Source organism: Malurus melanocephalus, unplaced genomic scaffold, assembly GCF_030028575.1.
Source record: "Malurus melanocephalus ecotype Western Australia unplaced genomic scaffold, MMel_1.1 scaffold_219, whole genome shotgun sequence".
Taxonomy (NCBI): Eukaryota; Metazoa; Chordata; class Aves; order Passeriformes; family Maluridae; genus Malurus; species Malurus melanocephalus.
Window position 1 is genome coordinate 841,580 of NW_026623451.1, and position 14,719 is coordinate 856,298.

The window sequence follows — 14,719 nt, forward strand, 5'->3', positions numbered from 1 at the left end:
GAAAAACCGTCCTGGCCAGGGTTTGGCTAGCAATGGTACCGTGATCCAGAGGAAAAACTGAGGTGTTTTTATGGATAAACCGTGCCTGGTGTTCCCTGCAGGAGCCTCCCACACCACCCCAACAGCCCCAATTCCCCATTTKCCACCCCGTGTCCTGCTGGGAGGTGGCAGGGCAGTGGTGGTGTCACCCTGCCAGTCCCCAGGCCCCGAGCCYGTGTGAGCTGTCCCCATCCCTCCATCTGCCTGATAAACCCCTAATGAACCTCCCCACTCTGCCTCTTCCCAAAGAATAAACCAGCCCTGGCCCAGGCGGTTAATATTTAACTGAATAAGGGCCATAAATATGGAAAATGGGACTTTTAATTAAATAAGCAGCTTTTAAAAGGGCCCTTGGGCCGAAGAGGCTTTTGTTTAAATATGATTGATTTGACACGTCCTTTCCCTGCCGCTTCCTCCCGCTCTCTCCCTCTCCCACTCGGTGCAGAGATGGGAAGCAGGACCCTCCTCCTGCCTGTGCCCAGCCGGGCTGCTGCCCCCTGAAATCTGAGGTTTTTGGCTGCCCACAGCCTCAGGCACGCAGCTCTGAGTGTACCTCTGGACACCCACGCAGGGACAGCTCATCCCAGCTCATCGGATTTGGAGTTTTAATGGGAGCAGAAGATTTTCCTTGGTTGCTGAGCTGCCCTGGTCCATCCCCCTGGTGGAACTGGGGGTTTTGGGGATGCCTGGCACCCCCAGGGCAGGATCTGGCATCCCATCCCATCCTGTCCCCTACAGAGGCAATAGAAGGGAAACTGAGGCAGGGAAAAACTGAGGAAAGGGATTCCTCCCGGTGCTTTAGGGCTGGATTCACTCCCAAATTTCCTCACACACAGCCAGTCTGGGAGCAGACATGGAGTCGAACCAGCTCTTAATGACTTGGCTGTTCTCTGACATTTGGGCACTGCCCGCTGGAGCAAGCGGCGCTGATCGCTCCTTCCTCACCCAGGGAGTGGGGGGATCACGGGGTGCCAAGGGTGCTGGGCTGTTCCACACCTGGCAACACCCTGGGGAGGTGCTGGGGTGTGGGTGGCCCTATCCAGACCAGCAGTGTCACCCCACCCGCGGGCAGTGACCCCCCGTGTACCCCCGGAGCTCAGCTCTGCGAAAAACACAAGTGGGGTCAACTCACGGGAGGCTGAGGGACAGGAATCCTTGGGAAAAGGGTGGGAAAAGGACCATGGCACAGAAAYGCCCATCACAGGGTGCATTCATGGCTCTCCTGGGTGTCCTTGGACCAGGAAATGCCCATCAGCAGATGCCCAGAGCCAGCCTGTGCTGCTGAGGGATCTTCTCCCCCAGAAAGCCCCGAGAAATSCCCCGGGCTGGGTGGATGTGGTGGGGCAGCCACAGCTTCTCCCTGCTCCAAGCACCCTCCATGGTCACYCAGCTCAGGGCTGTGTCCGAAATCTGCCAAGTGCTTGGGTCACTCTGGGGGCAGTGTCCAGCAGTGGTGGCACAGGGACAGCTGCTGGCACTGCCAGACCCTTCCAGGCACCCTGGAGCRGCTCCAGCTCCCAATCCTTCAAACCCCTCCCTGAACATCTTTGATTTCCCCTTTAATCCCCCGAGGCACTGCCTGCATGGGTCAGTGATGAGCTGCCCCTCCCAGGGCTCCTCTCCCCCAAATTCCCCCCCAGTTTTGGGTGTTTTGGGTGCCCCCTCCAAGGCCCTGCAGTGTCCTCATTTCGCTCCCTCTGAAATCCGAGCCTGCTGTGCTGCTCCTGAGCAGGGAAACACCCACAAATCCCGGTGTTCCYTCCATCCTTGGGGCTCCAACCACCTCCCAGCCCTTCCTCCGTGTGCCAGTGCTGCTGGGAGCAGGACAAGGGACATTTYTGGGAAGGGACAGCTCAGGAGATGGAGCCTGGGGACAAACCTGGGCAGGGGTTTCCTGGCTCTGAGGGTTTTCAGGTTTTCAGTGCTGGAACAGCAAATCCTAAATATTTCCCAGCAGGGAAAAAACAAAAGATGGGAGAAATCCACGGGCTGGGAAGGGATATCCTGGATGTCCCTGAGCCAGGGCCCACGGCAGTTCCCTGCTGTGGCTCAGTGTGACACCTCTGTCCCAGCCCCACGGATGCTGAGGGTGCTTATGGGGGCTCCCAAACCCTCCCACCCCAAACCCTGAAGTGCTCAACCCCACCAGAACCAGTGATTTTCACAGATTCTGCCTCAAATTGGTGAGAAATGACCAGAGGCAGTACCCAAGAGATCAAAACCACTGTCAGATCCCACCACGGGGCTGCTCCTTCCTGGGGGCTGGAGGTGAAGGCAGAGCTCCTTGTGGTCGTGAAGAGATAGAGATTTATTTTTTAAAAAACAGAATATTTTTTAAAAAGGAAAAAAAAAAACCAGGGGGGCTGGAAGGGGGGTAAAAAAAGGCCCCGTGTTTGCAGCCAACACATGTAATCTGTTGCAGCCCTTGTCAGACAAAACAGTTTTGCCGTAAGACAGCRATTCCCAGAGGGGAAAGGGGCGAAGGGAAAATACTTTATCAGCTGCCTACATATGTAAAGCAGTACCCTGGTTGAAAAGCAAAGCCTCTTTCCCTTTGAAAGCCGGCAAGGGAGAGAAGGGAGGYGACTGCAGGGGAGCGGGGACAGAAGTGACACAGGCACAAAGCCCGGCGTGCCAAACCCCAGGGCGCACTCTGAAAACGCTCTTATCTCCCCATCAGCCCCAAAAACCTACCTGGCTGGGGAGGAGAGACAAAGCCAAACAAAACCCAGGYGTGGCTCAGTTTGGCAAACTTAAAATCTGGTTTTTAAAGTACGGAAATGATTTAATTCAGATATAAAGTGCGGGTTCTGTCCGAGTCCCTGGGGTCAGCAGGGAGGTGTCCATCGCTCCAGGTTCTCTTCCCCCAGGTTGGGCTGAGGTGAAGGGAATCACATCCYTGCCTGGATTTGGAAGTGATGCTCAGCAGCTGCCAGCACTCAAGGGTTTCCTTCCTCTCCGAATTTAAAGGCAGAGAATTCCAGGACTTGGACACAGGGCACAAATCAGCCCTTGGGTTTGCAGGATGAACGGGCTGGGCTGGCAACAAGTGGGCYGGCTCCTCATGGAGGCTTCTCCTGCTCCATCCATCAGCCAGAGACCTGGGAAAATGGGGAAAAAAATAAATTCCTTGTAGCAGCTCCCTCAGCAAGGGGGACACAGAGCTGGCACATCCAGTGGGATGAGATCCCGGGGTGCTTCCATGGACAGGGATGCACAGAGGGAGGTCAGGAATGGGATGGGGAGGAGGAGGAGAAGGGCGGGGGGAGAGGGAAGGAGCCCGCGCGTGCCCATCTGGGCGATGCATCACATCGAAATTGTCCCGCATTAAAAATTCACCAGCCAGTGAATTTTCAAGGGATTTGTAGTAATTAGATGACAAAATGCTGGCAAATCTCAGGCTTGCCAAAGATGTTACTCAGGGGTCAAAGACTCGACACTTTTGGCTGGGTAATTTGTAAGTGTCAATCACACTCAGCCGTCAGAGGGGAAGGAGAGCTCCGGCGGCTGAATCCTAACGAAGCCCAGGGCTCCCTCCCGAGCCTGCAGACCCCCCTGCAGCTCAACCCACACCGGCCTCGCTCGGGGTTAAATTAAAAGCAGAAACTTCACAGGTTGTGTTTTTGGGCACCGATATCGGGCGGGAGGAGCTCCWGCYCTGCTTTGCCTGGGGTGATGTCCCTGTCCTGTTTATCCTGATGGGGGTGGGAAAGGGCTGTAACCCTCCCGTGGGATGTCCCTGTCCCGTTTATTTTGATAGGGGTGGAACTGGCTGTGACACCCCTGGGTGATGTCCCTGTCCCGTTTATCCTGATGGGGGCTGGAAGGGGGTCCCTGTCCTGTTCATCACCCCCCTGTTGATGTCCCTGTCCTGTCCCGTTTATCCTGCTGGCAGCAGAACTGGCTGTGACCACCCCCCCCGTGTTTTGCGTGTGGCTCCCAGGGCTGACACACTGGCCTGAGTACGGCTGAAAATRGAATTAAAGCAGCTCCTGCCTGCAATGTGCCTGTTCTGCATCCCCAGGGGGTGTCACAGGGACTTTGGGGCCACCAGAGCCACCCCTGGCCTGTCTCTGCCTATGTGAGCTCTGCTGAGATGCCCAGGTTAACTCAGCTCCAGCCGGACACTCCCTGAGCCCCCGGAGCAGCTCACCCCAGCCCACAGCTTCCTCCTGAATCAAACAAGTCATTGAGCAGCTGCAAAAACCCCCGGGAGGGACAGCCTTCCTCCAGCTCCTCCTCAGCCGCCCTTGCAGCTCCTGCTCCACGCATCCCAACAGCCCAAATCCCGGCTGGGATCTCCACAGGGGTTTTTCCATGCTTTTTTCTTCACTCCATCCCACAGCGTCTGCAGGAGAATTTGCTGGGCAGCAAATTTGCCGTCTGTCCATGCTGTGCCCGGTGCTGGAGCAGTCCCTGCTCCCAGGGGGTGGCCACGGGCTGTCCCCTCCCTGTCACAGCCYGCTGCTGGCAGGTGCAGACCCACAGCCCACCGTGCTGCACCAGAGCACAGCTCCCACCACCTCTCTGGCAGAAAATGAACCCCAAACTGCAACATTTTAGTTGAGAGAACACCAAGAAAACCCTTTTCTCCTCAGATCACCTCTCCTGACACACACTACACCCCTTTTTGCTGTTGATGTCCCTGCAGGTTAGCAGCTTTGCTAACCCTGAGCTGGGGATGGTGTCACCTGGGGATGGTGTCCCTGTGGGGACGTGGTGACACTGTCCCCGTACCCCATCCCAATCCACACTCACCCCTACGAGCCCACCACGCTCCAGGGGCTGGAACAGACACAAACCCAATCCCACGGCACTGATGATGGCCTGTGGAAGGTGGGGATGAGCTCCTGCAGCTCCCAGGGGAGGTGACACCCCATCCCTTCTCCAGGACCCTTCCTGGCGCTGCTCTCCTGCTCCCACGCTGGCATCACTTCCCCGTGTTCTCCTGCTCTCCCTGCCCCCCTCCCAGCTCCAGTTTGGGGTGAAAKCCTCCCTTATTAGCCAATTTGGATCCCTATTTCCAGCGAATTACTGAGGCTGATTATTATTCATGGCTGGTGAAGGCTGAGCTCTCGAGCCCGGCCATGCGGTTTCTCCTCCTCTCCAGCGCATACATTTGGGGAAAACAGGAGGCACAGTGCCTCAGCCAGGAATGCTGCACCCTGCCTCGTCCTCCTGCTGCTTTTCCTGCTGAGGAACGTGCTGGAAGGTGCTGCTGGGTGCTGAAGGTGGGGTGACCCAGGGTAAGGTCTGGATGTGTTGGAATGTTGCTCCCTTCCAACTCAGTCTCTCCCGGGATTCTCTGATGAAGGAGAAGCTCCTGAATCTCCACCCAGCACCCAAAGCTGACTCTCCCAACCTGCATTTGCAAATTTTTTTCCAAATTTTTCTGCTTCCAGAGCTCCTGGAAAGCAGCAGGGASGGTGCARGGGATGCAAGACAAAGGCAAAGGGAGTGTGAGTGGGATTTACGGTGTTTGTTTGCCCCTTCAGTGCTTCCCAGACCCCATTCCATGGGGCACACGGGGAGGAAATCCAGGGGAGGAAAACCAGGGGAGGAAAACCAGGGGAGGAAAACCAGGGGAGGAAAACCAGGGGAGGAAAACCAGGGGAGGAAAACCAGGGAGGAAAACCAGGGGAGGAAAACCAAGGAGGAAAACCAGGGAGGAAAACCTGGGGAGGAAAACCAGGGAGGAAAACCAGGGGAGGAAAACCAGGGGAGGAAAACCAGGGGAGGAAAACCAGGGGAGGAAAACCAGGGGAGGAAAATCTGGGGAGGAAAACCAGGGGAGGAAATCCTGGAGAGGAAAACCTGGAGAGGAAAACCTGGTAAGAGGCAAGATGGGACTGAAGGGGTGAGAAGAGCTGGAATTCCTGAATTGATGGCAGCAGTGGGGATGAAACCACCTGTCCTGCCAGCTCTCCTGCTCCTCCCATGGCCCAGGGAGCACACACAGCTCTTGGTGRGGTTTTCCAAAGGGAATGAATGAATCCCTCTGGGCAATGCCAGGGCCCAGCCTGGCTCAGCAGAGGGGCTGGCAGTGCCCAGCACAGCCAGGATCCCTGGATTGTCCCTAAAATGGGATAAAAGCCCCACAGCAATGAGGGACAGCTGCTGCTGCATTAAAGCCCCTAAAGCCTCCCATTGAGCACAAAAGCTGCAYTGCAATAACATCCTAATCCAATTGCAGAGCTGCCCTGGGGATGGAGCGGGGTGTGGAGCTCACAGGGTGTGCCCTGGGGGGAGCTGGCACAAACTGGGCACTGTGAGCTCCACAGGGACCCAGAACTGGGTGGGAACCCCTGSTTTCAGGGGTGGGATGGGGCAGCAGGAGCTGAGCACAGCCCAAACCCCATGAGGAACCCACTCAGGAGCTGCTCATCCTCCCTGCCACCAGCACAGCCGGGGACAACACTGCCACCCCAAAAATGACACCCAAAGAGCATCACAGCCTGTGCCCAGCTCTGCACAGGGTGACAGTGACACCAGCAAAATGAGGGACCAGCTCAGCCCAGCTCCAACAACCAGTGTGAAATCTTTGGGTATGGATAAAACATTCCAGAGGAACGGGAAAGAATAAAAATAAATMAAAATAAATTAAAAAAAAACCCAAATCAGTAAAATGAAATAAAAAGAAATAAAAAAGTTAAAAGGAAGTAAAAATAAATAAAAAATAAATAAAAACGAATCGGTTAAATAAAGTAAAATTAAATAAAAATAAATTAAAAAAATAAATAAAAACAATCAATAAAATTAAGTAAAATTAAGTAAAAATAAATTAAAAAAACAAATCAATAAAATTAAGTAAAATTAAATTAAAAATAAGTAAAAATAAATAAAAACAAATCAGTAAAATTAAGTAAAATTAAATAAAACCAAATAAAAATAAAAAATAAAAATAAATAAAACCAAATAAAAGTAAAACAATAATCAAAATAAATAAATAAAACCCAAATAAAATAAAAATAAAAGATTAATAAAAATAAATAAAAATTAAATAAAAATAAAGAAGTAAAAAATAAATAACAATAAAAATAAATAAGAAATTTAAATAAATACAAAATAAATTAAAATAAATTAAAAGTTAATTAAAATAAATTAAAAAATAAATAAATATATTCCCCCTCCCGAACCACACAAGTGCACCGGAGCAGCGCTGCTGAGGTTGAGCACCAGTGGGAGGCTGTTCCCACCTTCACTACSTGGACAGGTAAGAGTTTGCATTATTTCATCATTAGGATTATTCAGATCAGGGGGGAAAAAACCCTAAACAGGCAGTGGGGAGTGCTGAATTTCTGCAGACTTGCTTAAGTGATCATCTAATTCCAGGTAATTAGCAGGTGCACGCTCGTTGTGGGGAAATTCCTGCTGCAATTTTAGGGGTGCAAGGCGTGGGATCCTCAACACGTAAGGAAGGATTGGARCAGGAATTAACTCCAAATGTTCTCCAGAGCCGGGATCAGCAATTCCATAATGAATGTCCAGGCACAGATAGATCTGTGCACGCACACACAGYCCCCTCCCCGCTCACATCAAACAGATTTCCCTGATACCAAATTGCCTGAAAAATTAACCAATGTCAAACTGCTCCAGYAGATAAGTATCATTAAGGGAAAAAGAAAATCTTCATTATGTTTGAAGGTACAGGAGGAAAAAAAAAATAAAATCCACCCTCACGAATGTTTTCCAGGCTGGGAAATAATGTGTTTTAGAACATATCAAAGGGTTAAATTAATTTTCATTAAAATTTAAATTTGAGAAGGCTCCCTCTCTTCTTCCCTCCCTCCTCCCCCTTTGAACGTTTGACTGGCAACCATTTCATATTTCAATCTCGGCAGAACAAATTGAATTAGATGTTGAAACCAAACTCTGCTCTGTTCTCTAAAGCCTACATGCTCTGCTTGTGCTAATCCTTTTCGTCGCCGCTGCAGACCTCAGAGACACTCAGCAAGAAACCTGCCCTGCCACAAAAGACAATGAAGGAAAAGGAAAAAAACCTCAAGAAAAAAAAAACAGGGAAAAAAAACCCCATAGGAAAATCCCAGCCCAACCTGCAAGGCTGCAGAGTTTTGCTGAAATGCTGGTGCCAGGCAGGGGCTGGTCCTGCCCAGCCAGGAGGGTAAAACATCCCTGCCCAGCTGCGAGTGAATTTTTGAGGCTCAATTTTCCTTTTGGTGACCCCTGGGGCTGAGCTKGGCCAGGTGGAGAAGTAAAACGTGAAGGGAGCAGGGATAGGAACACCACTCATCAATGCCAGGCAAAAAAAAAAAAGGGAATGAAGCTTGTCACCACTTCAGGTGGCACTGACACCCTGTGCCTCAGTTTCCCCAGCTGCTGCAGGGCTGTTGAGGATGAGGACTCCAAAGGAGTATCCCTAAATTTGGGTGTCCCCACTCTGCTCCCAGAGCTCAGCTTCCTCCTGGGGCTGCACCCAGGCCTGGGGAGCCTTGGGCCCACCAATTTGGGAATTCTGCCCGAAAGCTGGGATAGGACAGTCTGTAAGGCCAGGGCTGGGCTCTGAGCAGCACCCTGAGCCTCCTGTGCTCCCTCAGCCCTGCACCCACCTCAGCAGACAGCAGCAGCTGTCAGATGTCCTCCTCTTTGTTCTCTTCCTCCTCCTCCAGGTGCTCCATGATTTCATTCAAAAACTCCGATCGTTTCTTCTTCTTYGGGGCGTCTGTGCAGGTGCAGCAGAGGGGAGGAAGAAAAGCAGAAATTACACCCTGAACCCATACACAACCACCCAGGAGGGGCTGCAGGCAGCAGGACACCCTCCAGGTGAAGCTCCTCAGGTGTCCTCTGCTTCTCCTCCCTGGCTGGGTCTGGCAGGAGCTGCGATTCCAACCCCTCCCAGCGGCACTTTGCTGGGAGCAAACCCCCCAGAGGGGTGACGRTGATGCCAACCCTCCCTGGTGACTGCGAGCCATGGAATTCACCATTTCCCCGTGGCAAACCCCTCTCAGCCATGCTTTACTGGGAGCAAACAGCCCTGGAGGGGTGACAGTGATGCCAACTCTCTCTGGTGACCTCAACTCACCATGGAATTCAGCATTTCCCTGCTGACCCCAACTCACCACAGAATTCACCATTTCCTCATGGTCAGCATTTCCCTGAGGACCCTCAACTCACCATGGAATTCAGCATTTCCCCATGGCAAATCCCTCTCAGCTGTGCTTTGATGGGGGCAAACAGCCCTGGAGGGGTGACGGTGATGCCAACGCTCCCTGGTAACCTCAACTCCCCATGGAATTCAGCATTTCCCTAATGACCCCCAACTCACCATGGAATTCAGCATTTCCCCATGGCGAACCCCTCTCAGCCACGCTTTGCTGGGAGCAAACAGCCCCAGATGGGTAACAATGATGCCAACCCTCCCTGGTGACCTCAACTCACCATGGAATTCAGCATTTCCCTAATGACCCCCAACTCACCATGGAATTCAGCATTTCTCTGCTGACCCCAGCTCACCACACAATTCACCATTTCCCYGGGGCAAAGTGGCTGCAGGGCCAACCAGGGCTTYACCCAGGCTCTTGGCCCCACCAYCACCCTYGCTGATGCCACCCTATTGGGRCAACACAGTGGGATCGGGGTCCTGTGACACCCCAGCTCCCAGGATGTGCCCAATGAATACASGASAMAAACCCCAGTGGGGCTRCYRGYGCTTCAGGGAGCACCCCAACCCTCCAGCACCGAGGTGACAGAGCCATTCTGTCCCCAATCATTCCACCATGGTGGGACCCTGTGTCCTGCCCTACAACCCTGTGACCCTCCAGCTCCCAGATGTCCCCATATCCTCCCCAACAGATACATGAGAAAAACCCCAGTGGGGCTGCTGGTGCTTCAGGGAGCACCCCAACCCTCCAGCACCGAGGTGACAGAGCCATTCTGTCCCCGATGTGACGCTGCCACCCCCGCTGGTGCCAGGTGAGCCGTGCCCTCCTGGCAGGAGCCGTGGCACTGCCCCCTCTCCCCCCGGCAGCACATGGAGAACAGCTGTTTAAATCCTGCCTTCAGACATCAAAAGCCTCGCTGGGTTTCTCAAACAAACAAACACGGCGCAGGACTAAAGGAAAGGTGTAAAATAAATAAATGGAACAAGCTGTGCATTTTCTTTTAGTATTACAGCTGCTGCGGGAGATAAACAACAAGTAAATGTCACAAAACATCAATACGGGAGAAATTAACCTGACAAAAGCTCACATCCCCCCCTCTCCGCCTCCCCCCCGACTCCCAATAATTTTGCATTTCTGGAGTTCCCATCTAATGATTTTATTTTTCAATTAATTCCTTGACAGTGAGCCAGGAGCTGCCTCTCTTCCCCTGGGGGCTGTGGGGATGGGAAGGGGGATGAGGGTGCTGCTGGACCCCATTCCCCTCTCAGCACCCACCCCACTGAGCTCAGGGGGTCTCCAGGTGCCACCCCAAGACTCTCCAGCAGCTCTTCCCAGTTCAGGCTGCACTACAAGCCCCAAGGACAATTATTGGCAACCCTTTCCCTGGCTCCTCCTGCMCATTTGAGAGTCCCTAAATTCATCCCCTGCACCATCAAAGCCTTCCCTGCTCTGGCCAAGCTCTCGGGCTCCCTTGCTGCAGTGGGCCCCAAATCAAGTGGGGTGCAGATAAAACTCAAATAWTTTTTTTTTKSCYKRARGSMAARRKYYKKTWKTWTTTTGCYTGAAGGCACAAGGGATAACCCACCCTGGAGGAAGGTGCCAGCTCAGCAGCTCTCCCTTCTTTACTCAGCTCCTTGGAATGACATCAAAAAAATGCCCTCACATCCCAAATCCGTTGTAGGAAATGTGTCCTGTACCTGCCACCCCTTTCCAAACTGACCCCATATGGAGATCCCMCAAGGGTGAGGCTGCACAGCAGAGGAAAAGCTGGATATGGGATGCTGGGGGCATCCCCCAAATTCACCAGCTCGGCCACAGGGAGCACCAGGAGCATCCCAAAACACCCAGGAGGGCGGGGAAGGAAATGGCTCGGACTTCCTTRGGGTCTGCCCGCTAACGATCCCATTTGCTTCCCTTAAACAATGGGCAAAGGCGGGGGGGAGGGCCGGGAGGGGGATTAGCACGGGATTAGGACGTGGCAGGGCTGCGGGTGCCACGCTAATCCTGTAGGGTTTTACTCCCCGGCTCCGGCATGCGCTCGCATTAGTTACAGATGCTCTCGAGAAAAAAACAAAATTTAAAAAAAATTGAAGGAGAAAGGAGAAAAAAAGGGGAGCCCAGCAGCTGGGAGGTGAGGGGAGAGGAAATCTGGGGGTCTGGGACAAGAGGAGGAGGGAGCTGGGAAAGGTGGTGGAGATGGGCAAACTGGGAATGGTGATGGAGACAGCAAACTGGGAATGGTGGTGGAGATGGGCAAACTGGGAATGGTGATGGAGACAGCAAACTGGGAATGGTGATGGAGATGGGCAAACTGGGAATGGTGATGGAGACAGCAAACTGGGAATGGTGATGGAGATGGGCAAACTGGGGGTGGAGATGGGCAAACTGGGAAAGATGATGGAGATGAGCAAACTGGGAAAGGTGATGGAGATGGCAAACTGGGAATGGTGATGGAGATGGCAAACTGGGAAAGGTGATGGACATGGCAAACTGGGAATGGTGATGGAGATGGGCAAACTGGGAATGGTGGTGGAGATGGGCAAACTGGGAATGGTGGTGGAGATGGGCAAACTGGGAATGGTGATGGAGATGGCAAACTGGGAATGGTGATGGAGATGGGCAAACTGGGAATGGTGATGGAGATGGGCAAACTGGAGAAGGTGGTGGAGATGGGCAGACTGTGAAAGATGGTGGAAACGGGCATCCTGGGAGTGGTGACAGAGATGGGAGCCAACTGGGAAAGGTGAAGGAGACAGGAGGGAAGTGGGAAAGGTGGTGGAGACAGGGGGAAGCTGGGAAACGTGGGGACAGGGCAGACTAGGAAAGGTGGTGGAGATGGTCAAACAGGGAAAGATGGTGGAAATGAGCACACTGGGAAAAGTGGTGGAGACAGGGCAAATTGGGAATGGTGATGGAGGCAGGAAGAAACTGGGGAAGGTGATGGAGGCAGGGAACCCTTTCCCACCCCACCAGCAGGATCAGGCCCACGCCTTCCCTGACGCTTCCAGGAACCGCTGTAAGAACCATGGATGAGCCACAGTGGGGCCACTTCACCCCCACCCACAACCCCTCACTTCACCCGTTCCCCTCCCCACACAACCCCAAACCCCCCAAGCCCTCCCCTCCCCTCCGTGGCGGCCATTCCCCATCTGTCAGGTTAATTCCTTGATGGATGGGCAGGAGCAGCGCAGGCGGCCGGCACAGCGGGGTTTGCAACGCTGCTCCATGGCAATTGAACAGGATTGGGAACCAGAGCCTTCCCTGCACGGACCAGAGCTCCTGGGGGACAGAGAGCACGCCCAGGGGTGGACAGTGCTGGTACATCTTCCCCAGGATGGGGCTGGGGATCATTCCTGAGGGATAGAGCTGGGGATGGAGCTGGGAAATCATTCCTGCAGGGTGGAATGGGGAATCATTCCTGCAGGGTGGAATGAGGAATCATTCATGCAGGATGGAGCAGGGGTATCATTCCTGAGGGATGGAGCCGGGGATGGAGCAGGGGAATCATTCCTGCAGGGTGGAATTGGGGAATCATTCCTGCAGGATGGAATTGGGATGGAACTGGGGGATCATTCCTGCAGGGTGGAGCAGGGGGAATCATTCCTGCAGGGTGGAGCAGGGGGATCATTCCTGCAGGGTGGAGCAGGGGGATCATTCCTGCAGGGTGGAATTGGGGAATCATTCCTGCAGGATGGAATTGGGGAATCATTCCTGCAGGATGGAATTGGGGAATCATTCCTGCAGGGTGGAATGGGGAATCATTCCTGCAGGGTGGAGCAGGGGGATCATTCCTGCAGGGTGGAATTGGGGAATCATTCCTGCAGGATGGAATTGGGGAATCATTCCTGCAGGATGGAGATGGGGATGGAATTGGGGAATCATTCCTGCAGGATGGAATTGGGGAATCATTCCTGCAGGATGGAGATGGGGATGGAATTGGGGAATCATTCCTGCAGGATGGAATTGGGGAATCATTCCTGCAGGATGGAGATGGGGATGGAATTGGGGAATCATTCCTGCAGGATGGAATTGGGGAATCATTCCTGCAGGATGGAGATGGGGATGGAATTGGGGAATCATTCCTGCAGGATGGAATTGGGGAATCATTCCTGCAGGATGGAGCTGGGGAATCATTCCTGCAGGATAGAGCTGCTGCAGCCATCTGGACAAGCTGGGGGTGAAAAGGGGCGTGGAGCTGTTCCCAGACTTCCAGAGAAAGGAGGAAACTGGGAAGGGTGGTGGAGACCGGAACGATGACTGGCCACCCATTCCCTGGCTCCTCCTGCCCATTTTACGAGTTCCCAAGTTTATCCCCAGCACCATCAAAGCCTTCCCTGCACTGGCCGAGCTGTCAGGTTCCAGCCACATTGTAGCAGCAGTGCTCGGTCCCTCAGCACATGGTGATTCCGTGATCCTGGCTCCTGCAGGATCTGTCCCTGTGCTCCTAAAATCGTTCAGGGCTGGTTATTCTGGTCTGAGGGAGCTGTCGTGGGGTGGTGGCAGGGCTGGGTGTTCACCATGTGGTGAGGGACTGAGCAGTGACCAAGTGACGTTACCCCACCCCAGAGCTGCGTTCTGGGTGGTCACACCCACCCCCAGCCCTGCCACCACCCCACTGCAGCTTCCTCAGACCAGAATAACCAGCCCTGAATTATTTCAGGAGCACAGGGACAGATCCTGCAGGAGCCAGGATCATGGAATCACCGGGATGTGCTGCTCCTCCCTCACCAGGTGACTGAGCACTGTGACCAAGTGACATTTCTACCCCAGAGCTGCATTCTGGCTGGTCATACTCACCCCCAGCCCTGCCACCACCCCACGACAGCTCCCTCAGACCAGAATAACCAGCCCTGAACGATTTTAGGAGCACAGGGGCAGATCCTGCAGGAGCCAGGATCACAGAATCACCGGGATGTGCTGCTCCCCCCACCCCGGGGACACACAGCCCCATAACGGCCCTGCCAAACCCCAAATCCCCAGGCCAGAGGGTGAGCAGGGAGGGGACACAGCAGGAGGAGGACGAGATCGATCTGCAGCTCAGCCCTGCAGCCCAGGGGAGCCCTTCCCACATAAATATTTGGCAAGCAGTGTGCGTGCCTGTCGATGGCTGTCGATAGAGCCTGCAGCGCTGTCACTGGAGGGGCTGGCACTGAGCCATGAGCCCCTCTGCATCCCATCCCATCCCATCCTACAGCCATGTGATCCTCCTGTGATCCTCCCTGTGCACACAGCCTGGCCCTGCCAGGGGGCTGGGGCAACAAAACTCAATTTCCTTCCAATTCTGTGGGAAATAAAGACAAAATCGAGCTTCCCTGGGCTGAGTCGCTGGTTTCTGGGTGTCTGGGMTGCCCAGGCTGCTGGAATTCAACACCACCTACAAATTACAGCTGGGTGGGTGCTGTTAAAAAGGATCCAACAGTGACAAAACCTCGAGATTTCTGTGTCAGAGCAAACCTCCACAGGCAGRAAGAGCAGAGGACTCCWGCCTTGGCTCCTGCTCTGCTACACTTGCTGCTGCCACCCCGGCTGAGAGGAAGGGTTTTTTTTCCCTTTCCAGCATC

At 53.7% G+C, this 14,719-nt stretch overlaps 1 protein-coding gene across 1 annotated transcript in view; it reads right to left on the minus strand.

Moving 5' to 3' along the window:
• Positions 1-2,374: 2,374 nt before the first annotated feature.
• RBM19 (RNA binding motif protein 19) overlaps positions 2,375-14,719 on the minus strand; it is a 52,105-nt gene continuing 39,760 nt past the window's right edge. The window contains exons 24-25 of the mRNA XM_057374196.1: positions 8,607-8,719; positions 2,375-3,140 (exon numbers count right to left, since the gene is read on the minus strand). Coding sequence (XP_057230179.1) covers positions 8,628-8,719 — 92 coding nt within the window. The 3' untranslated portion in view covers positions 2,375-3,140; positions 8,607-8,627. The remainder of the gene's footprint in view (positions 3,141-8,606; positions 8,720-14,719) is intronic.